Below are 27,092 nucleotides of genomic sequence, written 5' to 3' on the forward strand. Positions count from 1 at the left end.
TTACCATGGCGATAGTTGCAAACAAATAGAGATTTACGTTGACACGTGGGTTTGGTCGTTTATATATTTTATTTATGCATTAGACGAATTAACAATGGATAATGGCTATGGAAACGTCAGTTGGTGGGGATTTAGCCCTGCTTTAGATTTTCAAGAAATTTGTAAGTTTGATATGACAGATTTTAAAGTGAATTTTTCGGTTAATGTTACCTTAGGTAGCCAAGATGGCGGCTCATCTCCGATCCCAGCAAGGAAACAGTGGGACGCACGTTCTAACCTAACCTAACCTATTCTAATAATTTGGTTGCTAATAATTATGGTAATTTATTAGAATAGGTTAGGTTAGGTTAGAACGTGTCCCCACTGTTCGCTGTCTTCTGATTGCTGGGATCGGAGACGAGCCGCCATCTTGGCTACCTAAGGTAACATTAACCTTCATTTTATTTTTTTAAAATAATATTTAGATAATGACATTTTTCTTCGCTTATTTTTAATTGATAAAACTTGATTTAAAACGAAAATAAAGCTTTAAATCTTCAGTAAGAAAGTATCATTATACGGAATAGTCGGGCCATTGAAAGTTTGTATGAGGACCTCAGGGTTGAGCAGACTCCTTTAGATACTTTATTTACTTTGAACAAATAAAATGCATAGATCGTTTCTTTATTAATAAAATGTAGTCGTTAAGAATTTCATTTTTTTTAGTAAAAATAGCATTAATTTATAGGGGGTGAGGACCACTGTAGACCCAAGGTAAAATCCCTGGCTTCCCATCTTGACGGCCCAAAGAATAGTCGCCAAGTCCTTGCGATGTTGTGCTCGGATCTCTCCATTAAAGAATGTTCTGGCGAGATGTTCGGTCGACGAAAAATTAGTTCTTCTGTATTAGACCCAAATCTATCTTCAAGTTAACACTTAACATGTCATAATTTAGTCTGGGATAATTATGAGAGAAAAAATACTGTAGTTTTATTTTATAGATATTTAAAATTCAAAAACGTGTCGGAGATACTTTAATGACTTTAACTGGTCATTAGAAAAAAATGGATATTGTTTTCTGTTTTATTTTATTTAAAAAAATAACTTTTTCCACACAAATTTTTATTTTTAACTAGAATTTATAGGGACTTTGGGCCACTCTATTTTAGACTGAAGTTTAGAATATATAGTTTTTTGTGTAGAATGAATAGCTTTCCTTAGGCAAAGATGTAGATCGTAGGCTAGTGATACATGTGAGCCTGTCAAGGAAGACTATGTTGACAAACTCCATGTGTGTGTCACCAGATTTACCCGCACAGCTTTACCAAAAATTTAAAATTGGATAAGACAGTAATATGCTGAATGCTTAAATTTTTCACCTACATGAAAACATATAAATCAGGCAACACCATGCAACCCATTGTACGTAAGGCTGAATCACCTACATGCCCCTTAGAAAACACCATTCATAATATTCTTACCTAAACTTATAGACTAAAAAACTTATAACTTCACCATCAATAACATGCAGCAATTAATTGTTGAGTTGAAAAAACTCCAACTATCTAATAACATTCATGTTATAGTCCTAGATTTTACTGCCCTATATCCCTCAATCTCCAACCATGCTTCTGTACTCTTAGAGATTTCTTATTACATAAGCACAAAGATATCATAGAGCTATCCCATATGCTATATTATTCATCATTCTTCCAGTATAATTATAATATATTTGTTCTATGTAAAGGAGTACCCACAGGCAGCCCCCATCAAGTAACCTCTGTGAGATGGTGATAAGATTATTAGAAAAAACAGTTCTACCTAATTTCATATCAAAAATACACTTACACAAAAGATATTATATGAAAAGAAAATATCATCAATATAATAATAATAATTTTATATTATATGTAAAGTTTGTTAGGTATGCAAAGGTGTGCCTGTTTTTAATTTGAATACAGTCAAACCTGTTTTTATGCGGGGGATAGGGACCGCATTAAAAAAAACGCATAAAAAAAATCTCACGAAACTTCACGAATGGCTGTAAATAATAGTTTTCGCGACACAATTAAAAAATATTTTTTTTATGCGGTCAACAGGGACCGCATAAAAAAAGTCTCACATAGAAAATAACTCAAAACCGTACGAAATAGAATTTATTGACAACAGATGTCAGCACTTGACTGCATCGTCTGGTCTATCGTCTGTTTTACATATTTTTGTCCAGGTGGTGTTTTGTTGACTTAAAAAGTAAATTATTTCATTTTTCGCATATTCATGCAATAATATTACTATAATAAGTGCATTTATGCTATAATAAGTTTATTTAGCTATAATAAGTCAACGTAAGACATGACGAATCGCACGAGACTAGTCGCCAACTATACCGCACAAATTAAAAATTCGCATTAAAAAAATCGCACATAAAAAGAGCACATAAAAACAGGTTTGACTGTACATTAGATGTGAGTACAACACTTTAACATAAGGTATGTCATCATTAAATGTCATGTGGGTCCAATAGAAAGTGACAACACTCAGATATGGTAAATTAATGGTTTTATTGACTAAACATAACTTGCTCTTAAGTGCTTAATCCAAGGCAAGAGAAGGCAATAAATCTCACCTGCAGATAATAAAGTCAGTGGAAAACCAGAAAAGTCCAATAGTCCAAAAGAAAAAAAAATCCAGAGGAATTATCCATTAGAATTGATCTCACTAGAGCCTTTTGGAGCACCTGTAGAATAAGTTCTCTGACACACCTTTTTTTTTTTTTTTAAGCAGGAATCATTTCTGTTTAGCCCTCCAACAATCTCTGTTCTGTATCCAAAAGGTGACTGATGGGTCAATCCCAGAGTTTCTGTTCTTGTTCCTTGTAGAAAGTGAAGAATGCTGAGGCAGTGGTCAAGATCATCCCATATGATAAGTAGATTTCCTCAATAATTCAATGAAACAGAATTTAAACTTGCAGAATTTTGGCAGTTTGGATGAGATTTAAAATTTTAATAATCAAATTGTTTTGATGTTTGAATCCTCACAAGTAAAATAAATGGACATAATGTTATTTTTCATATTTCACCTGAAGATGGTTACTATGAGGGCTAAATCTTAATATTTTTCAACTCCTTGATTTAGAAATTCTTAAAAATTATAACTTGAAAATAATAAGATGTACAGTTCTTTTCATTCTAAAAGAGATCTGAAGATGAAGTGTATGAGGTCTTGGAAATCTTAATAATTGTTTATCAAATAAATTTTTTGAGTTCTTAAGTACAATCAGTTATAATTTTTAAATATGAAAGCTAAAAGCATTTTTTATTTATTGAATGGCTGAATAGTTACAAAGAGCAGATCTCTTTATAATCAAATTTATTTTAAGATTATATGTCATACAGTTTTGACTCCAAAAGTGGAACTAATGTTTTTCCAAAGGAGTCCATATTTATTGGATTATATTGAAGTTATTTTTGGTAGATATTTGCCTAATAGTTAATGAACAAGTCAGAGCAATTGGCTCTATGTCCTATATGCCCTTCCTGTTGTTAGCAACAGGAAGGGCATATAGCTAAGATCACTCCTGCAATATTCTTATTCACCAGACCTGGTTACGTGCGATTTCTTTTTTTCTCTAATTGAAGAAAGATCTATAATCCCTTTTCTTTATCAGGAGACATATACAGCCATAATAACAACTCTTCAACATCTGTATCAGATGCGGAAGAGTTGTGACATCTCTTGAACACATGATGAAGATATTAAATACATGTGGATCATGTGAAATCATGTAAATTGTGAAAAAATAGATACATAACTCTGCCACTAACATACTTATGCAAGAAAGATCATAAATTTTAGATTGTAGAAGCTGACAATAAGGGAAAATTTAGCATTACTCTTCAAATTAAATGACTAGTCTATATATATATTTAGTATAATTGAATGAGTTATAAAACAGAAAGCTTCTCTTTTATATGAATGTTTAATAGATTAGATTCGTAAAATAAAAATGAATACCAAAACTTCTGTAACAAATCATTTGTTTAATTGCAGGTGAAATTCAAAAATTAAACAAAGATACATGTAAGTAAAATTTTATTATATAGAGCATACGAACACCTTATTTCTTTTTTCTGGAAAATTCAATACTATCCATTTAAATGTTTTCATAAAAATATGTACTTTAAATATGTGTGTCTTATCTGAAATTTTATCTACAATCTGTATTTGAAATTTTTGTTAATTGAGAAAATTTGTACTGGTAAATCTCTGTATTTATCCTAGTTTTACACTGTGTAGAATAGAATATTTATTATAGATTCTTATGTCATTATTATAATTTGTGTAAAAGACTGTAGATAAGTTGCAATGAATGTACTAACTTAAAAACTTAAAATGTCAAAACATTTTATTGAGTTAATTGCAAAACATTCACTTTATATATTTAACACAGAAAAGACAAATATAGTAATAACTTATGTGGTCAAACGCACGTGGTGAAAAAATAAGTCCGACGAGAGGATAAAGGAAATTTTAACAACTTTATTTTAATTTTCACCCGCGTTTGTTAAATTATACAGGATTCTTGATACACGTTTGTATTCCGACACTCCTTTTACAAAATCACTTAAAACTCGGCAGAATCGTAGTCGAAAAACTCGCGACAAAAGAATTGATGTACGCGACGCGTTACAGAAGGGGCGCGAAAAAGAAACTTATAACTAATTACTTAAAACTACTTATGCTAGAGAGGGAAAGAGAAGATGTAGATAATAGGACAGAACAAGACAAGAACGGGTACCCAAACTTAGCTAGTGAACTTGTGATGGTGGCTATAACTCGGGCCTTCTTGGACGATACGAGATTCGACGACCGTAGTGTTCGAATTTTCTACTTCGTGTTCTTTCGATAGACTTCCAGAAGAGCTTTTGTATCAGATTTCTAGAGTTCTTCTCTAGATTCCGTAACGTTCGGTTTGCTGCCTCCTTCGTGCTCCCGTCGGCGCGAAATTCCTGGAGACCTCACTAAACACGTCCTCACAGCTCGTCTCGGCCCAAACTGTGGCCAGTCTATCACTCTTTTAGCCCCTGCAGGCTATTCCTTTTTCTTTGTCTTATAACCAGTTCGTTGCCACCCACTGAGAGAAGTTTCCAGAAGAAAGAGAGCAGGGAACAAAGGGTAGAGAAATAAAGGGAAAGAGGAATATATACATATATATAAAAAATATACAAAAAAATTATGGCGTAAGACCACACTTATTCCTTAAACTGCTTTACCAATATTTGTAGCACGTTCAGGTTCCTGCAACTAATCATCAGGGATATTCACAGTAAATATTAAACAATTACATAGTCATCAAAATTTTATTTGTAGAAAATATTACTGGTGATTTCACATGAGAAAAGCATCAAAATAACAAGGCTATTTAACACAAAAATGTTTAAACTCACACTTTTTAAACACAGGTTATTCTGTACACTTTCCCAAAATTTTTTAAAGCTGGTTAATGAACATTTTTACCGAGTATTATGCCTCCTGTTAATCCTCCTCCTTCTCCTCATACCCTAATATCATTTTACTCCACTCCTACAGTTATAACTTCTTTTTTTTTTTTCCTTTTTCCAATCATTCATTTCTAAGCATTTGGTAAGATTTTACATTCATTATTATTAAGTTTTCTAAACATTTTCAAAAAATCCAAGTTTTTATTTTGCCCAATTGACAATTTCTAACTCCTCCTTCATTATCACATCTTCCTACTTAATCTGTACATTTCCATCATATCCTGTATGTGTCAGATCTGTTATCATATTACCTGTTTTTAAGTCACTATTGCACTCCTTCAACCTTTCGCCAAAGGTCCTTCTTATTACCCCAATGTATTCCTCAATTTTTTTTATTACATTCTCCCACAATCTTCCCAAATAAAGTCTTATTCATTTCATACTTTCTGGCTATTTCACTAATCCTGTCTAGCTCTTCTCTCAACTTTTATCCGTGTCGTCATCATCATAAATGCTCTGTTCGTCAGCATTCTAAATAATATCTTTTTATACTTCAAAGAGTTTCTTAAATCCGTAAGTACATATGTACATATACAGATTTAAAGGCTTGTAAATAGAACGAGTTTAAACATTATTGTATTAAATTCATACATTATTTTTTATGCTTTTCTCATGTGAATTAATATCTTCTGAAAGTGAGACTTTTGATGATTATACTGTATAATTGCTTTGTTATTTACTGTGAATGTTTCTGATGGTGAGTTACAGGAACCTGAAAGCAGAAGAAGAGTGAACTCTGAGAAAGCAGTTTAAGAAAAAATTAATTTAATAATTAATAACTGTAATTAATGTCCTAACTCTAAGTTTTATAAGTTTGAAAATTTAAAAATTAATAGATTATTGTTTTATGTAAAGTACAGTAATTTAATTAAATATTGAAATATGTAATGTATATTAAAATAATAACATCTAATACATTTTATTCTGGACAATAGTAAATATTTTAATTGTTGGTGCTGGTGATCCTCGACACGTATTAAAATCTATATCACAATGTCATCGACGTAAAAAGAAAAATCTTCAGGTGAGGAAGATTTGATGTAAGTGTGTGCAAAGACAATTTTTATAATCTGTTTGATTAAATTACAGTTCTTCATAATTGACAACTGCATTGAGATTTATGCACGTTACATGATTTTATTGAAATTAGCCATGGAATCAACTACTAAAATAAGTTTGCAAGGTATAATATTAAAATATTTTTATTAATGAAGAAAAAATTTCTTAATAACGAAAAATATTTCAACCTTATGCAGAAGTAAAGTAAAAATAATTTATAAATACAAGGGTTAAGGAAAGAATCGTGGAAAGATTAGCAGCTTATATTTTGAAAAACTTTGAATATTTTTGTTTCAACATATAATTAATATGTTAAACTTTGTTTCAATTTTATCAAAATAAATGAAATCCAGGTGTGTTCTGTTTAACGATTCAAGTACAACATGAACAGGCATGTACATACACAGCATGATTCAGTGCACTGAGTTGTACACAACCCATGCAAGTGTTGCGACACTTAGCCAATTGCCAGAAAACATTCAGTTAATGGAGATGTTTAGACACAACTTGAACATGCAACCTTATGTTCAGCAGCTTGCAATCTTCAGCAATAGTCTATCAAGCATGCTAATAAAAAGGTATCTTCCATGCAGTTAAATTGCAGGGGTCACTCTGGCTTTTTATACCAATCACCAACCCACTTGCCAAACAAATTTTTTATTCACCAAAATAAAAAGTTATTCACCAGGTTGGTAACCTGGCGAATAACTTTTAACTTTGTACCAACCTGAAATAAAGGACGACTTAAAATATAAAAAAAAAAAATTCAGAGTTTTTATGACTGAGTTTTCCAAGCAACTTTACTTTTGTTTATTAACAGTAAAATTGTGTTGGACCAAGACTGATTCATGTTCTGTGACACTTTTTTTCACTGAGTGACTTTGTTTTTGTTTTTTTCCAGATTGCTCTCCCACTTTTTATTGGGTATTTTTAATTTTGAGTGAGTGATAATGTCATAGACCAGGGGTGGCCAACAAGTCGATCGCGATCGACCGGTCGATCGCGAAGCCAATTTCGGTCGATCGCTTGTGATGTCTTGACTTAATGTGTTACACTTGTAACTGAACGCAATGCGTGAACGTAACGCGCAAAAACAAAATGCATGCAGTTGTCTGGACTCGTAGAAAACATAGCCATTTAGCTTGAATATTTGGTACTGTCATACGGTAACTTCTTTTCTTTAGTATTAACAATATTATTATTATTATTAATCAATATTATTTATCCACGGTGACAACGTTGAGTTTCAATTTTTCTTCTGTTTAAAATGTAAGTACCTTTTTATTTATGTTTTAAATTAAATTGTGGCGTTTCTTACCTATCTGTTTACTTGATAAGTGAGTGTTTTCGGCTCTATATTTTTGGATTTTTGGAAATACGTCAACCGAGAAAAATATCCCAGTATCACCAAATGTAGCGAATATATTTATTCTTGTTCTGGATCTTCATACCTGTGTGAATTGGCATTTTCATACTTAAAGTTAACAAAGACTAAACAACATTCTGTCCTGACTGATTCCTATACTGAAGACTCATTATTATCATCTTTGTCAGGATATACACCTAATGATTTTTTGGTTAGAGACATGTGAACTCAGTCCTCCCATTAATGTTAAGGTAATAAAATAAATTCTAAATCTGTCTTTATCTGTAGCTAATTTGAATTAATAAATATTGTTAATAATTACTCATGTTGTTTTAATTCCTTTGGACGCGAGTTTTTTGGCCCATTAAACAATTATGTTGCTTTTTACGTAGGTAGATATACAGGGTGTTCCAGTACGAGGTGGACTCTGGTGAATTATTGACAGATTAGCAAAAAATAAGTCTAAAAATCTTATATCATTCTTCCATGATGAATTATCCTGGCCCAAAAAAATCTCGAAAGTGAAATCTTGTAATCAAATTATCAGCCATACTGTGCATTTTTATAACAACTTTTTCATATTTACGAACAAATAGTACCACAACTTATACATTGCAATTGATAAAAAAATTAAATTATATTTTAAGTTACTAAAAATCTATCTTGAAAAAGTATCCAAAAATCGATTTTTTTTAGGTTCCGCCTGTACGGAATGAACTCTCAGCTGCAAATATCAAAAGTTGGGTCTGGAAATTTATTTTCTTTATGAGCCTATATCTCAAAAACTTAGTAAGTGATTTAAAAACTAAAAAATAGTTTTGAACATATATTTTGCTTATCTGCCCATAGCTCGCGGGAGTGCACCTCGTACTGAAACACATTGTATAAACATAGTATATGTATTTCACACCTCCCCGCCCCACTTAAACTATGCCTATGACAACAAGTCAATCGCGACACATTTTTCAGATAAAAAGTAGATCTTATGTACACAAAAGTTGGCCACCCCTGCCATAGACCATAATTATTACAATGCATTCTCCAAACAGAAATACATATTAAAAGCATACAAACAGAATTATCCATACTTGAAGCAGGATTTGGACATGATCTGTGAACTTTCAGATTGATAGAATACGTTAAAAAATTGTTTTTAGATATACTTATTCATGTAACTTAAAGAACACAATAATAAATGACTTTTATTCTGTTTAAAAGGTTGAAATAATTTTGATCATAAATAATTTATTTATTAACATTAAAACTAAACATTTCAGAAAGAACAGAATTGTTTCTTGAAATATTTGGAAATTCATTAATACGAAGAAGCACTTTTAATTACATTATTAATACTGCTGATCATTTTGTAAGGTTTGTTTTGCATACTTATAAACTCTTTCAATGATATTTATTTTATTTGTTAAATTAAGTTTAATGATATTGAATTTAAAAGGCTCTGAAAATAATATTTTCTATGATTAGGTAAAAATCAGTTTGTTTGCTAGAGAAATCATTCTTTAATAATAATAATAATAATAATAAAAACTGGCTGTGTGCCTGCATTGCTCAGTTTTGAGGGAGTGGAGGATTTGTGATGTTGGGTTGGGAGAGGATGATAAAAGCGATGGTCTTAGGTCAATAAATGTACAATTTTAGGTACTGAGTATTTACAATAATGATACTGCAAAACACAAAAGAATTGCTCAGGCTAAAATTAACAGGGAATGGACTTTAGAGATGTTTGGGGTGTGGAACTTCCACAATATTTTTCTAGGGTTTTGAAGAATATTCATGCCAAATTTGGTGTGAATATGTTGAATGGTATAGAAAAATTTATCTAACAACTGTACACTTTAGTATGCTAAGGAGGAGTGGTTTTGGGGTAGCAACCACCCCTCAACCATTCTTTTGTAGCATACTAGCGGTACTTCAAAATAAACACGTTGAAATACTGCTGGTATGCTACAGTAAGTTTAGATTGACAGGTAAGGAGCCAAACTAAAATTCTTCCTCTTCAAATTGTCTAGAGTCAGACATTTTATTCCGAGGTTCACAGGAACATTTTTTGAAATAAAATTACAAATATTGTCAAATAATGAGTAATTAGTCATGATCGAGTTTATAAGTCAATAGCTTATCAGCCGGAGGGTAATTAGGAATATTCTGATTCAAATTCACCATATCTTTCCAAAAGAGTTGGTGACTTTGAATCAGACAATAGTAAAGATCTTGATTCCTAGGACAACATTAAAGCTGACACAAAAGACAATGTAATGACCAAATTGGAAGATACTGAATCAGGTTAACTATGAAAACAGTAATTATTCCCAATGTTGTATTTGTAACCCATAAGTACAGTTAATAAATGACTTTGATACTTCAGAAAATGTATGAGTAATTAAGGTATTTCTTTCAATTTTTACCATTCATTCCCAGTTGAAAGGTAATAAACCCAAGCCTCAAAATAATCCCAGGTCTTCAAATAAACTCCCCAGGATTTACTCAAGGAAATACAATAATTTCACATTTATTGTTAATTTAAGTTATTGATATTTGATTTAAATCAAGTTCTTAAATTTCTAAAATTTATATGAAGTTACGGGTATTGATATATCAAATTAATATTTTTGTCAACTTCTGAATTCTCTATCTTGTTTCATAAATTTCTGTGTTGTTTGTATATAATAAAATGTGTTAAGATAATTTCTATTATATGTAATTTATTATATTTTTTGTTATTTTTAGATTAGTGACTGATTTTTCAGAGCTGGAAAAGGAAATGCCATTTATAAATTTAAATGCATTAAAGGTATTTCTTATATTGTTAATTATTTCTTTTTTTGAAAATTTTTAATAATTTTAATTATTATTCAGTATAAAGAGATTGATGGTTTAGAAGCTGTATTTAAATTATGGAGAAATCCCAAACCTGAAGCTTTTAATATTGCAAACTGCTGGTGAGAAATAAAACTTTAATTTAATTTCATAATTTTTAATTTTAAAACTGTTTAAATATCATATTAATGTCAATGGAGATATTTAATATAAGAATTATTTTTAAGGTTTTTATTAAAATTGTACTTTCTGTAATTTCTCAGGGATTTTCGTTTGCGACAATATCTTGGCACACGTTACGATTCTAAAAAAGGTGTATTTGATTGGGATTTTAATATGCAATTGAAAGATAGAAAGGTAAGATATTATTATTATTTTTTTTTTTTTTTTTTTTTTAAATAAATAGACAGACTGGAGTTAAGGCTTCGGCCAACCACTCTCAAGAACTAGAATCAAACCTAAATGGATTAAAAAATCCCTGAAATTTTTTTGGGGATGGTCCATATATAGAACCTTGTCTCTCATCACTTGGCTGCCTCATTGTTGGCATGGCAGAAACCACAATGGACCTGAAAAAAGCCCTCTTGGTGACTACAAGGCAGAGTTTAAAAAACAATAAGAAATAAATTTTATAAACTTACGACATTCTTTATTAATATGTTTTTCAAAATGAAACAGAAAAGTATATTCTGATTTATCTTAAATATTCTCCATTAGTATTTTATTTTATAACTTAACTTCATTCAGTTAAGTATGCTAATAAAATTGTTTTTAACAGTAAGACTTTTAATCATTAATAAATTGAGAAAAAAGCATTGAAATTTAAATGCTAAAATGTATTTCTACCTAACAAAAAAAGTAAACAGATTTGATTCAGACTTAGCTACAAAACTGATTTATAAATTTATTTTTAAATTTTATATAAATTAATGCATATCCATTGTTTCTAGAAGATAATATCTTCTCAAACATTTAGAATATCCCTAGAATCAATGAAATAAAATTACTTTTATTGATGCTATCCTGTAGAAATAGATAAACTACAAAAGAAACAACTTTAATATAATTTGTGTTATGTAATAAATCTCAAAAGTAATGTGTTTGATTACCATAATATAAAACATGTTGTTAAAATTTTTAAGAATAAATAAAACAAATATATACTGAATTCAAATAAATAGTTTATTACTGTTATTTTTATCTCAAAGTATTTTAATAATCTCTTTGTTAAATTGTTGCATGATTTGCATAATTATGTTGTACTTATGAATCAGTATATGGGGCTTAAAAAGAACTTTTTAAGTTTTTTTTATAATATAGATTAAGTAATGATGATTTAACTAATGTGAATTATATTTAAGAATACTTATACAGTCTATTCCATTTAATTAGGCAGCCGCTTTATTGGGCCAAATCTCAATGAACGGAAATCAAACTTATAAATTAGTGCATAATTTAATCACTTAATTGGGACAGTAACAGAAAAGAAATTTAGCAATTTTTGATATATTTTAGGGATCTTCCAAAAATATGTAGATACTACGTACACTAATGTCGTGTAGGCCTAACGGTTGGCAGAGACAAAGCGATTTTTCTTTCGCTCGGGCAGCTCAGTTTTTCCAGAGGGGGGTCAGCGTAATGGGGCACGTCATACGGGAATCCCATCTGAGGTGGACCTGAATTCGAGCTACTGACCCTGCTCTGGATTGGACCGGACATTCCCTGGACAATTTTTCAAGGTCTCTCGACTGAGTTAGAAGACAGCTAGAGTTTGCTTGGAAGGTATTGTGTGCATAATTACATCTAGATTAGGACAGCAACCAACCAATCGTTGAGACCAGCATCTGGAGCTGGCAGATTCTATGAACGCTCCCTCCAAAGTGGCCCATCTCCAAGTAAAGGAAACTCTGCTCAAAGGAAGACCATAAGGTGACTTTAGGACGAACCCAAGGAAAAATCGTTCAATCAGGAACAAATCGAATGGTCAACCCTTGTGTACATCACTACTAATACTGTATTTGGCAACACCTAGCATGATGCGAATCAGTTATCTATCGTCGTGATTCTGGCAAATTTATATTACAAACATTTTCTGTATTTTGGTTTAATAAAGCATTAAAATAGGTACCTAATTATTATTTTTTTAAACTATTTATTACATATTTTATTTTAAAATTTTATTATTACAGGGTGTTTCACAATGTTTTGACGATTTCAAAGTTGAATAACTCATGTTAAAACCAAGATACAGAAACAGTGGTGCCCTCTATTAGTAGTGCAGACTGTCAACTTTCATCTCATATAGGTTACTACTCGTACGTAGTATCATGGCGCACTGATCGAAGCAACATCATGTGTTTGCGGTAGAATGCTATTTTCGTGTTGGCGAATCTGTCGATCCAATTCCTGCTCACGGAACAATATTGAATTGGGTAAAAAACTTCTGTGAAACTGCCAGTGCATCAAATCGAAAGTCAACCAGCTGTAGGAAGATCGTACGAGTTCCCGAGAACATCGAACGTGTGCATAGCAGTTTACAGAAAAGCCCTTGTGTAGCCACAAATGGTCATCACTTGTCCGACGTAGTATTTCATAAGTAAAATTGAATAAATTTTGTACCTTGTGTAAAATTTTCAATTTTTTTTAGCAATTAGTTTGTGAGTTATTCAACTTTGAAATTGTCAAAACATTGTGAAACACTCTGTAGTTCATTTAATTGAGACAGCTGCTCAACTGGGCCAAAATGGATTAGTCCAAACGTGTCCCAATTAAGTAGAATTGACTGCATATTTAAACACCATACAAATCTGTTATGTTATATTGGTGGTGGTGTGTATTAATTAGTTTAAAATTAGAATTTTTTTGAATAATTAAAAGTTTAAAATTTTTGCCTTTTTTTTGTGTATAGATGAAAAAATTAATTATTTGAAATAATTTTGATTTAAAATATTTTTACATTAATAATAATAAGCAAATGTCAGTTTAATCTAGCCATAGAAACATCTCAAAAGATCTGTAAAAATGTAGTAGTCTCTAAAATTACATTTTGTTAATTGTGTATTGTAAATTATAATTAAAAATAATAATACAGTAGAGCATCGATTATCCAACTCAATTGGGGACTGGGGTTGGTCAGATAACTGAAAAAACAGATAACCAAAAAGTATGAAAAAATACATTATTAGTATAGTATATTATATATCCCATGTAATTAGTATATCGCTATTAACCTACTTCGCATTGAATTTTCATCGATGTTAAGCCTAACAAAACTTTTTTTAAATAATAATTGTTGCTATTGTATCGTTAAAAATTATTTCTTTATTTTGCACAAAATAAATATAAAAATAAAGAAAAAAATTGAAAATTAAGCCTGGTTTAACTACTGGCCTCCCTTTCATGGTCGAGCCAATGTTGCCAGCTAAAACATGCAAACATTTAACAAAAATAATAATAAAGTAGCCAAGATACAGCCAAATATTGTAGCGCCACATCACTATTGGACACTTGAATTTGCCGACTAGAACGCGGTCGGTTAACCGATGTGACAGTTGATCGGGGGTCAGATAATCGATGCTCTACTGTAATACATAATTAACTCATCAACTTCATTTTGTAAAAAGAATTTATTATTTGCTTTTATGTTTCAGAAAATTAAAATTTTGGAATCATTTTTCCAAAATAGTTGAATTTTATATAATATTAGAATTGAAAGTTTAATAGTGAGAAAATTGTATTTATCCAGAATAAAATGTATGTATTGAATATCTGTTTTTTCTTCAATATAGATATTGATGGAATAACAGATATTCTATACACATACTTTATTTACATTACATCTTACTTTATTAAGATGGAGTGGAGATTATATTGAAGCTATATTCCTTCAATATAATCTCCACCCATCTGTAGGACTGATTGCCATGATTTTGGAAGATGTTCAACCCCATCAGCAGACTTGGTTCTATTTACATGCACCACTGCATGAACTATTGCAAGTATAATTCCTTCTTTCGATTTAAAGCATTTCCTGCAAAACGCAACATTTGACTGCATCTTCTTCCCTTTCATAACATTCAAGATGCAATCTTGCAACATGGTAGCAGTGCCACTTTTGCTGTTCAGTCAAAAGACGAGGAACCCGATAATCTGCAATTTTCTTCGCCTGTAATTTGGTCTTTAAAATATGCAGAACTACTGTATGGCAATCCAATTTTGTCAGCAAAGTTCTCAAATGGTTCACCTTCTGTCTCCTTCCGATAGCGATGCCACCATTTTTTATCTACCATTCATGCACAGAAAGCTTCCCTGATCACATGTTATCATTCACTTGTTTGCATTCTCTTCTGAACTGTTATAGCCATCTTGCAACAGTTTTTTTACAATAGACCATTTCCATAAGCTTTCTAGGATCCTTTATAACATTTTCATTTTCAAACTCAGGCCTCTTCAATCTTTTGAATACTACCATTTCAAACTACTGCAGTAACATCTTTTGAGTGATATGGACATTGTCATGCATAGACATCAGGCACACTTCATTTTATCACACTGCTGTACACAGATCTCAATATACCATTATTTTTATGAAATTACAGCATAATTCTCACTATTAACATTTTATATTTTAACTTGTTATAAACTAGGAATGTGCTGAATTTTGCAAAATTTTTGGAAGAACTTTACTTATGAAGAAATATTTGTCTAAATAATATATTTACATAACTTTTAGAAAACTTAATGTGAAAATATAATTTTTAAATTTTTGTTTCAGGCTGATATGATACATATCTCTAAGTATATGAAATGGAGAGAAACTGGAATAGCATTTGAAATACGTGATGGAGAGTATACTTTACCTAATAATACTTTAGCATCATTCTTACTTATAAAGCATGTATGTATTTAAAACTTTTACATATACCAAAAGTAATAAATTTAAATTAATTGCTTCTGTTCCAGATTCGAATTAGCTTCAAGTACTGGTAATACCAGGTTTTTGAAATTGATATCTGAGCTTTAAAAATGTTTATTATTACCATTTTGTACAGACTAATACAAATACCAATGTAAAAAAAAAGTTACAATTTGGTGGGTTTCAGTCATTTTATAACAAATACAGTTGAAGAGGAACAGATAAACTGTCCACAATGCATACACTGCCATCATAATAAACCTGTGTCTACTCTCTTCTGAATAACATATTCAACAATTCTGAACAACTCTTCTCAACATCAATAATGTGTGATAAGTCCTCCATAGTGCCAAAACTTAGTAGTGCTCATAGAATCATATTGTAACATAAGGACAAAAAGCAAATTACCAATCTACAGGTATAGCTCGAGTTAAGTCTTTCTCAATTATACATCGTTTGTCAAAAGAAAAAAATATATATATGAAAAATAAAAATCAAGTTTAAGTCATTTTATTCAACTTTGTCTGCCACAAATATTGAAGTTGTAATATCACTAGAAAAGCATTTATTCTTATTTATTGTATACAGGGTTCCTACTCAAATTCTTGTTTTGAATTCCCTGACTTTCCCTGATTTTCCCTGACCAACTTTGTCCAAATTCCCTGACCCTCACATTTCTTACAGTGTGGAATATCGACATAATGAAACAGCATTTTATTTACCGTGAACATTGATTGAGTATATCTATCCCTCTTTTTTGCACAGTTGATATGTTTCAAAGACAGCCATATTAAAAAAATACAGTACATACCGGTACATCTTGTAGAAAAATGTTTGATAGAATCCAAAACTTCAATGTAATGAAAAAATAAGCAACAAATGAAACATGAGCTTTTTATTTTATCATTACTTATCATTATTATTTGCATGTAAATCTAGTAAATACAAGATAGCATAAAATCAACAAACGGTATTTGATATACAGTACAAATAGTACTGTACTGTGCTTAAAATGAACTCTCGACTTAGAAACACGTAATTTTAAAACCAATCTTTCAACAAAAAGACTAACTTTTTTTTAAACAGCAACATAATTTTAACAAAAAGTTAAATTTAAAAATTTTCAAATAAAGCATTTTTTCCCTCAAAAAACTTGATCATGTAAAAAAAGAATTAGTTTTCTTTTGTCAACCACATTATATACAATCTATTTTTACACAATTTTGAAATAAAGAGGGATAGGTGTAAGTTTACAGTATAGCTTCTCTAACAAATGTATCTAATTTATTGTAAAATCTTTTTATTTTTACAAAATGGACAATCAAAATACAGAGAAACTTCTTAGTATTAATTCTCTTTTTTTCAAAATACAGATAATTAGAAAATAAAAAATTAATTACAATTCACAAAATAGAAGAACTATTAATGTAGTTTTAGCTTTTTCTCCTCAAGTGTATTTATTTTCATTTCAATCTCTTTTTCTTCCTTTTCATGATCTTTTCTTAAGGATTTATAACATCACAAGAAAATGTTAAGTTGTTGTGTAAGTTTTCTTTTTTCTTCAGCCCTCAATGCCTGCTGCTTCTGAATATCTTTTTTCTGTTGCAGAGATGCAATATATCGCTGTCTAGATCCTCTGACTGTTAACAACATTTTCTGGTCTATATTTATTTGATCAATACCACCGGCAAAATGGATCCCATCATAAACTAAGCGTTGAGCAACTAAACTTTCTTCCTTAAGATTTTCACTCAACAGTGATTTGTTAACTGAAAAACCACTCTCAACACTTGCATTCCCATGTGAGAAAGAAAGAGAAATTTTGATAATAGACCATAGATCTTGCAGTTGCCTATCATCCTTCATAATTTCACAATAAAATGTGTCCAGACCATCATCATCACTCCTTTCAGATATGAAGTCCTCAAACTTTGTAGAATAGGGGTTTTATGGATACTTTATTGCAGAGTATATTATACTGTTCTTTTGCTTTGACAGCACATCTTTCATCAATCCTGTTTGTATCATGTAGAATCTCCAGTAAAGCATTGAAATACAATTTTCCAACATTTGATTGCATTTTAATAATTTCTGGGTCTAAGCTGCTCAAAGCCTTCACACATTTGTACTTGACAGGTCCCTTCTCAATAATCTTTGGTGTCATCACTTTCAGCACTTTTTGACAATCTCTTAGAAAACACAGAATATCTTTATCGCTTACTTTCAATTCTTTTAAAACCTTTTTTGCTCCAAAACCAATATCCAAATTCTTAAGATGTACCAAGTTTTCATTAGCATTTAAATCTATTTTTAGAAACTGCTTGTCGGTGACCCTGTCATTTTTCACAAACTTTCTCATCAGATTCATTAATAATTGAACAACTGCTTTATAAAGATAAGGTGCAAGAGGTTTGTTGCTCTGAAATCGGGTGAGAAAGCTCTCACTTTGTGTACATATTGACCGAAAAAATAAAAGTTTAACTTTAATAAAGGGATCATTGAGTGCCTGTCTCAAGAATGTAGCCACCTTGCTGTCTTTCAACTTTGTACTGTTGTTTATGTATGTCTTCACAGATTCAATAACTTCTGCTGCACGTTCTAAGCACTCTCCATTCTCCAACCACCTTGTAGAACCAAACTTTTTGGGAAACAATCTGCTTCCACTTATAGCAATGTATTCAGCACGCCGAGTGGGTGAGTCTTTTAGCAAATAGTACAAATTCCGTAGCAGTGGTAACAAATTCCAATCTACTACTTTAAAACCAGCTTTTACAGCACCATGGACTACATGTAAACCACATGTTCCCATTCTCACAAATGATTTACCAACATTCTGTGTCTCCATGTGATCTTCTAATTTATTCAGAAAACTTATGTTTACATTTGGTCCATCCATACAGATATGAAGAATTTTTGCTAGATCAAGATGAGTGTCTGAAAGGCCATTGAGAAATGCAGAGAGAAGATCATCTGCTGTAGTATGATCCAGAAAGACGCTATTTAAATATCTGGTCATAACCTTATCTTTACTCTCATCCCAGTATTTTATCACAAGATCCATTTGAGTTCTTTGAGCAACTTTGTTTAGTGATTCGTCAAAGGAGATAGTAATATTATCACAACTTGTAACAGCATCAATCAATTTTTCTCTGAAATAATGGGCTAGGCCATAATTTATTATATAGGAAGCTTTATCTGGACCCAATTGAAATTGTGTGGCTATAGCACTGTCAGGAAACATTTTTTTGAAAATGTTTTTAATATCAGAGCATGAATTGAGTGACATCTTTTTCTTTACAACTGCCAATGCCCAAGTTATCTCTGCTTTTATTACATCATCTTTTATCACAAAAGGTGTCAATGTGCTGCTAAGAAATGTTGATTTGGTGAGAGACTGTTCATTAATGATCTTAGATCTATCTTCCACAACAGAAGCCGTTTCACACACATTTTGTTGACTATTAGAAGAGTTTGAATTTGTTGGGGTTAAAAACCTTACCAGCGAAGTTTGTTCCGACTTCAATCTTTTTATTTCAACATGACTAGAACTATTTGCATGGGATATTAATGCACGCTTTCCCATATTGCTTAACGAGAAAACTTTACAACAAATGCAGCAAAATGCTTTTGTATCATCATCTTTTACAGTTCCTAACCAGGAATTGAATTCTGGATGAATAGCTGGATCTAGCCATTGGAGATTAAACCTCGTTTGTTTCCGTGCCATTATAATTTAAAAATGTAGAAAAACACAAACCTCGAACATTATTATTAAAAGACAGATGAACCAGATCAGATAGCAATGTGTCAAGACTTGTTTTGTCACAATACTAAGTACAACATTCAAACGACATCCAATCCGCATCTGCATATATATTAATTAAAAGTAGTGTTGCCAACCAACTCAAAATTCAAATTTACAGCTAGACATTTTTTAATAAAAATACTCAAATCATACTGTTTCCATTAGAACTGTTTGGTTTTTTTAGCTAGATTGTTCATAAATCCACTAAATTAGCTGAATTGGCAACTCATTAAAAGAAAAAAAAATGTTCTGTTGCCGCCATTTTGATTTCGGTTTCGATGTAAAGCCAGAGTTTTAATAATTATTTTTAATAATTTTTATTCATTATTTATTTAATTTTGCATTAAATTTCATCTTTTCATAAAATTTTCTTAATAATTCAGACAAAATTTATTTATTTTAACCCTTAATTACAATTCTTATAATTATTGCAAATCATATCACAAACCATCTTTCTCACTTTTATAGCAAATTTTAATTAAACGAACTAATGTTATAGAATTTAAATAAAATAAAATAAATACAGAAATAAACATCAAACGAAATTACAATTATACATTAATAAAATATAGAAGTTCAGCGCATAGAATCGTAACTATAAAATCTCGTTCTTTTGCAACATAACTATAAAAATAGTTTTGGTGTTGTTTCGCACTAAGATACTAAAAAGTTAAAATACATTTGATTAATTTTTTTAAAAATTTATCAGCTTTTTAAATTATATAGCAAGTTAACATTGGTTAAACTATTGGATTATCTAGTTCACTGTTTCTCAACCACCGGTCCGTGGAGATTCTTGATCGGTCCGCAGAGAATTTTTACCGCTCTGCATTAAAAATTTTCTTATTGAAAAAAATAGTGATAATTTAATAAATAAAAATTTTATAATGTATAAATGTTGATGATAATTTTACAATTTACTTCTGTAGTAATTCTTTAATATATAGTAAAGTTTTTTGTTAAAACACCACCGGTCCGCAAAATTTTTTTCACAAATTTTATCGGTCCGCAGGCCAAAAAAGGTTGAGAAACGCTGATCCAGTTGATTTTCAAAACTATAACTACAGTATATCTATTACAGGTATGATCCCTAAATTTGCCAAAATCAGTGGCTATGTTACCCAACATCATTTCTGTTAAACTAATTATTAAATTAGTTTAACAGAAATGAATTATTAAACTATGTATCGAAGTTGCAGAAATTAATGGGAGAGGGGGGAAAATATGCTTGCAGTACAGTACTTTCAAGAAAAATTGTAACAACAAATGTAAAAAACTACTAATCAGCACCAGCATTTTACTGTAAATGTCGGGTAGCTATTTATAGTTTTTTTTATGTTGTACACTAATGTTTTAAATGTGAAAAACAATTAAATTACCGATTTTTACTGATCTATTTAGCTATTTTGAAGTGAATATTCTAATAAATTACGATCTCAAGTTTTAAAAGTTTGTAAACTAATTTTAATTAGTTATTTTTATTCTAATTAACAAATTTATCTTTTTATAATCGCTGAATTATTAAAATTAAAAACTATTACATAATAGTAGTTTATCCTGTTATTAATCCACAACTGTAAAATTATATGGCTTCAGAACGGTGAAAAAGCCATTTCGGATTCTGGTATATTTTCTTATTAAAGATTGCAGCATTACTTCTTGCCACCTGCAGATGGCTACGCTTGGTCAGCCATATTCAGCAAACGAAATCAACGAGGCAGCTAAGGAGACAAATTCCCTGACTTTTTGACAATTTTTGACAAATTCCCTGACATTCCATGACTTTTTCCGAAACCAATGAAAATCCCTGACTTTCCAGGTGCATAGGAACCCTGTGTATAGTAAAGTATATAAAATCATATTAAAAATTTGTACATTTACAGTAAATGTTAATACTGTATATCATAAATCCTAGAGAACAAAATATGAAAACATCTGTGACTCTGTGTTGTTGTCTTATTTAGCGGTCTTTATTGGTAAATTTAACATAAATTAGTTTATTTTCTACTATCGCAAAATAATTTTAATAACTGTATTTGTTATTTAACCTTACAAAATCATTTTATTTTATAATGTCTTAGAGCAAACCACATTAACAAATAGAGTCTGCGATGTATTGTAAACATTGCCAAATTGTAAACATGTACATTTACAAGTATGTTCGTACTATACATGTATTTGTAAATTTAGATAAATTTTATATTTTTTTTTTCTGTACTATATTAAAAACTATGTTTGTAAGCTTAAAATAGATTCTTATTAACAAATTCAAGTGATTTTACTGACGAGGACCCACAGTAACTGAGAATGGCTCCATCTAGACTGCAGACAAATCTGGCACAAATATGTTAGTAAGCTCATTGCCAAATTTAACGAAACTGGGAGCATACATGCCAGGCCTCACAGATTGCCAAGGATTGTTACAGACGAGAAAAGTAGTGCTGAAGTGTTAGCTTATTTCACATAGAGTCTACAGAAGTCCTTTGGTATGTGACTCTGGGCTTGATAGGTTTGTGGTCAGGATGGAGCCTATTGAATTCTCTGGCCACTTCTCAGTAACTGTGGGTACCCACTATCAAAATAACTTTAATTTGTTCATCTGTAGTCAGTGACATGATTGTCCTATAATGAAACTGTAATATGAGAGAAACTCGTGGGTCTAGACGTATGAGACATCCTATATATATGGATTTATAAACTTTATTTTTTATGTAAATTTTTCTTTTATTTAGGGAGGGGAACGATATATACGAAGAGGTTATTGGGGAGATATTTTAACAAGTCCGTACATTGCATATGGAATTGAATGTGAACAAGAATTTTTAGAAAAAAGAAATAGAATTTATACAAAAGTAATCCAAATTAAAGTAGCATTAAAACATTTAATTAAACAATCAATAATAATTTCTTTTTTGCAGACATCTCAAGATATTTCATATCATAATACACTTGCTATGTTTCATGAATTAATTTATGATGAACATTACAAATCATTAAATAAAGAGCAACTTTCAAGTGACAAAGAAAATGTAACTGAGTTGAAAAATGAAGAAATTCAAACAAAAGTGTGTGATATTCCCAATACCATTGAAGAAAAGACTGATTCTTCTGTTGACAGTTATAATATTAAGTTTCGATGTTTGGAAATTAATCACTCTGAAGGATGTGGTAAGAAATATTGCTTTTAATAATAATTTATGTTTACAATTAATTATCTTCCACATTTTAATAAATTCATACAAATATGTTTAAGCCTAGTGTAAGAAGAAACACTTTGCTGAATTTTTTTTTAACTTTTCCAGCAACATTTGGTGGCACCATCTGTTATGATATTTCATTTTAAAAAGTTTTTATGTTTTTAATTATTATAAAATGATTAAAAAAACTTAATTTTGAGAGTAGGGATGGGTTTTATAAAAAAAATTGTAAATGCTAATAACGAATAAAATCATTATTAAATCCGACCCTACTCGAGATATGACACGACCCCTTTTTATCTCCTCCAGCCCAACTTATAATCACCAAAATTTAATAGCATCGACCCCCTTACTACATAAACCTCCCAGTAAAATTAAAGAAATTTTCAACAAAAAGAACAAGAATTATTAAGCTTCAAACAGGGTGAACAAAATTGTGCCCCCCACACACACACACAGAAAGACCCGAATAGTTCTGTATTTCACAATGTTTCAAGGTCCCAAGTCCAAAAATAAAAAATCTCGGGGGTGATCGTTTGACCGATCGCCACACTTTTCCTCTGTTATATACAGTATAACAGATCCAGGAAAGTAATAAACTGCAAGTAAAAAATGTACTTAATTTAGAAATACAGATATTAATACATAATGGTAATGATTGATTACAATTTTTGAAACACTGATTTTGATGCCAGTTTGAATTTAAAGTGAATTACCTTTGAAAATTTACACTACTGTTGAAAATTTAGTTATTGTTTTACCCCATATAGAAAATCAAGTTTCATGTTGTTACTTAAAAGTATTAATAGAATATATTAAGTATATATGTGATAGTGTAGTTAATATAATTTATTAATATTCATTTTTAATGACAAAAAATAAAAATATAATTCTAGTGATGTATAACTATGTGAGCCACAGTTTGGCCACCATGGTTATATAATTTCTACTTATAAACTTGGTACATACCATTTAAACATATGTAATATTTTTTAAGGTAGTGTGATATACACACAGATTGTAAGTGTAAAATCAAAACTTAACCTTGGACAAGCAAATGAAAGCTAAGGATATATTTGTAAAATTGAAGGAGTTAAACAAATGTTTACCTAGATAGTCATAGAGTGATATAATGTCACTGTTACTTTATAACTATAGTATTTTAACTAAATATAATTTAAAATACTATTGCAATATAAATTGCAGCTCACACATATTTCTGATAGGTGATGTAGGGCATCTTTTGTGACAGGGTTTGGCCACCCATTATAGCCTTTTCATTAAATATTTTCAAATGTTATTTTTTATTAAAAATATTAACATGCAATAACAATATAATTTTTAAATATAATGTGTGTGTTTTGATTAATTTATAAAATCTTTAATATAGTTAATAATTACTGTATTATAACAATTTTTAATTACAGAAAAAGACTATAGAACAAAAACAACAATTAATTTTTTACCAGTAGACAGTGCAAATGCATTAATTAATAAATCAAAATATCACCATTTCTTTGATGTAGTTTATTTATCCAACAGGTACTTGTTACTTTTATTACATTCTTATCATATTATTAATTGTTTTAAATATTGCAATCTATACAATACTAACTTTTACACATCAATAAAATGAAATTTTATTACATTGGCAAGAAGAATATTCTTTGTAGTCTTATTAGCAAATAAAATAAAATATCAATTAAATTATCAATTTATTGGAATTGCTTTCTTTATAATTTTCAATACAATTCTTTAATAATTACTGTTAAATTGTTTACTTGTCTACCACTGCCATTAACATTCCCCACCATTCAATTATATTATTTAGGCAAATTTTAATTTAGTTCTAAATATACAGAAATATACAGAAGAAATTATTACATCAAATTTTAATGTTTATTTTCCGATATGAATTTTATACAAAAGTAGTTGTGGAACTATCTGGAATTACTTAATCCCTTAAAGAATTTAGAGCTTATGATTTTCATGTCTGCTTGAGAAAAGGCTGATTATGATCTAAATTGATAATTTAGATAAGTTGCAATTTAATTAAATGCAATATGTTGTAATTATAGTTAAATTTGTTTTCCTCGGCAACATTTAAAATTAACATTAACTTACAAATTAATTGCATTAAATTTACATTTTGTGAATTATTTACAGTTCAACAAATTATTTCACACCAGAATTTCAAGAAATCTTTGCAGATAACAGTGCTATTCTTATTGAAACAATCAAGTGAGTTGTTATTTTGTTATTTATAACAAGTTTACTTCGATCTGATAACATTTATTAAAATATCATAAATCTGAGCAATCCAGACAAATTATTTTATGTTAAATAATAAATATTGATTTATTTTGCCCGACATATTTACCGAATATCTGAAAGTTTTTCTTTTACATATTAACCTATACAATGAATTTGAGTACATTACTATTATATAGATTTTTAGAGGTCATTCCTTTCCTTTTTAAATATAATACTAATATACTGTTATTTTTATAATAATTAAATTGTATTTGAATCTTCTATTGTAAAAAGTTAATTACATAAGTAATATTTAGTGTCAGTTGGGACTTAGATCATCTTCTGAACCACTTAATCTCTTTTTGGCAATGATTGACCATTATTAGATATATCAGGAAGTATGACTTAGGTCTTAATAGAGACAGGTCTAAATTGTAGCTTAGCTTTACATCTTGTTTAATTAATCTAAATCAAGAGTTCTAGTAAGAGATGAAAGTCTAATATGTAAAATAAAGCTGTGTATGATAGTAAATTTAAAATCATCATAAAAAAATTTCATCTGAAAACTATACTTTTCAGATTGATAGAGGAAAATATTAGAATGGGCATTTTACTAATTGGTTCTATCTAACAGGCTAACTATACCTTTATTCTTGCAAATGAAGAATTTTATTAAAAAATATTATGTTAACATACAATGTGATCTCAACTTACAAGTACTTGATATACAAGAATTTTATACAAGCTGCTTATTTTTGTCTCTCTTCCTGATTTATGAAATGACTAGAATATTTTGTTCCCATATGAGTGACATGACTTTTCTTGAAACAATATTTTTTATGGTCAAAATTTGATCATTGTCTTTATTTATGAGATCTTGATATTCAAGAGGGTTTCAGGAATAAGAAGAATGTTTGTAAATTATGGTTACACTGTAAAACCTTACATATTCAAAGTTAAAAATTCAAAAATATTTTTGAAAGATCTACTGTAAAATTTTTGTTCAGGCCAGAAAATTTGATGTGAACTATATATCTCCTTGCACATTAATTGAAATTACAATCTTTTTAATGATATAAAATAAATCTGAAATAATTTATTGCATTATTTTTAAAGAAAACATCAAATACCATATTTATTCTAACAAACAATGCAGCTACAAGGTGAAAGTTGTAGATAGCACGGTCTAATGGAGGAAAGTAAGACTAATTGCTGGATTTTTCAGTCTATAATAAGTTGTATAACTTTCCAGTTGTCATGTGATTTTTATTTAAAAAGCTAGGACTGTCAAATCTTACACAATTCCAATACTTTCCCTTGTTATGTACACATAACAGCCAGGAAAGTAAAATTGCAATATTCTATTCAATATTGTCACTCTCACTGTGTTGAGTGTTGCATTGATGTTCAAATAAAGTGAAAAAGTTACCAGATTTATTTCATTAAAATGGTCACCCTCAAATAATTGTGCTCAATTCTCAAAGAATAGAAATAATACTTACCCAATAAAAAGCATATTTGCAAGCTGAGAAAAATTTATGTACTGTTTATTAGAATAAATATCAATATAAACAATTCTTGATTAATTGAAAATTTTTTTGAATTTAACTATAAGATTTATCATCAACTTGAAAAAAGAAATAAATAATGCATTCCTCAATGAAATTAAAAACGTTTCTGAAAAAATGAAGACATGTCAAGTAAGTTATAAATAACTTTCTATACTTGCCATAATTCTCTTTTTAATTTTTTAAAGAACTTGTATGGTAAGAATAATGTTTTTAATATTAATTTATATAATTTTTTTAAAGATAATTGGAAATCCAAATCTCCAGACAGATGCACATATACAGCTGTCATATTCCCGGAAAAAGAATTCACTGTAACTTCAAATTGTCAGACACTTATCTTTCTAAAAACAAAGTTTTGAAAAAGAAACTAATGACATTTTTAAAAATAAATATTTAGTCTTCATATGATAGAAGTGATCTAATTGTTTAACGTTTTTTCGTATTTAGTTTGTTTTTATTTTTATAATTGCAAAATTTATGCAAATACTGTTTAAAAGTTAATTTTTAATTTATTAAATTTCTTAATAACTGTTCAATATCAATTTATTTTT

General features: G+C 29.7%; 2 protein-coding genes across 3 annotated transcripts; one reads left to right on the forward strand and one right to left on the reverse strand.

Moving 5' to 3' along the window:
* On the forward strand, positions 1 to 26,946 carry Dnaaf3 (Dynein axonemal assembly factor 3). Of its 2 annotated transcripts, XM_067284544.1 has the most exons (15): positions 1 to 161; positions 4,030 to 4,059; positions 6,476 to 6,564; positions 6,630 to 6,723; positions 9,243 to 9,336; positions 10,711 to 10,774; positions 10,840 to 10,922; positions 11,064 to 11,157; positions 15,575 to 15,697; positions 22,253 to 22,372; positions 22,439 to 22,688; positions 24,145 to 24,259; positions 24,884 to 24,958; positions 26,586 to 26,670; positions 26,782 to 26,946. In XM_067284544.1, exons 1-15 carry the CDS (start codon positions 95 to 97, stop codon positions 26,854 to 26,856), a joined length of 1,458 nt encoding a protein of 485 aa, XP_067140645.1. In that variant the 5' UTR covers positions 1 to 94; the 3' UTR covers positions 26,857 to 26,946. The 2 variants fall into 2 exon arrangements, with proteins under 2 accessions (XP_067140645.1, XP_067140646.1); XM_067284545.1 differs by lacking the exon at positions 15,575 to 15,697.
* LOC136986918 (uncharacterized) lies at positions 17,161 to 19,442 on the reverse strand. Its single transcript, XM_067284553.1, has one exon. The coding sequence runs from the start codon at positions 19,440 to 19,442 to the stop codon at positions 17,640 to 17,642; it is 1,803 nt and encodes a 600-aa protein (XP_067140654.1). The 3' UTR covers positions 17,161 to 17,639.
* Positions 26,947 to 27,092: the final 146 nt, after the last annotated feature.

Source organism: Centruroides vittatus, unplaced genomic scaffold, assembly GCF_030686945.1.
Source record: "Centruroides vittatus isolate TY-2023 unplaced genomic scaffold, ASM3068694v2 scaffold_1323, whole genome shotgun sequence".
Taxonomy (NCBI): Eukaryota; Metazoa; Arthropoda; class Arachnida; order Scorpiones; family Buthidae; genus Centruroides; species Centruroides vittatus.

What these genes read in the sequence shown, in the direction of transcription:
- Dnaaf3 (XM_067284544.1), top strand. Translation starts at nt 95, where the DNA reads ATGGATAATGGCTATGGAAACGTCAGTTGGTGGGGATTTAGCCCTGCT. An exon ending in GAAATAGAATTTATACAAAA is followed by an intron (nt 22,373 to 22,438) that starts GTAATCCAAATT and finishes TCTTTTTTGCAG; the next exon opens with ACATCTCAAGATATTTCATA. An exon ending in ATTCTTATTGAAACAATCAA is followed by an intron (nt 24,959 to 26,585) that starts GTGAGTTGTTAT and finishes TTTAACTATAAG; the next exon opens with ATTTATCATCAACTTGAAAA.
- LOC136986918 (XM_067284553.1), bottom strand. Translation starts at nt 19,442, where the DNA reads ATGGCACGGAAACAAACGAGGTTTAATCTCCAATGGCTAGATCCAGCT.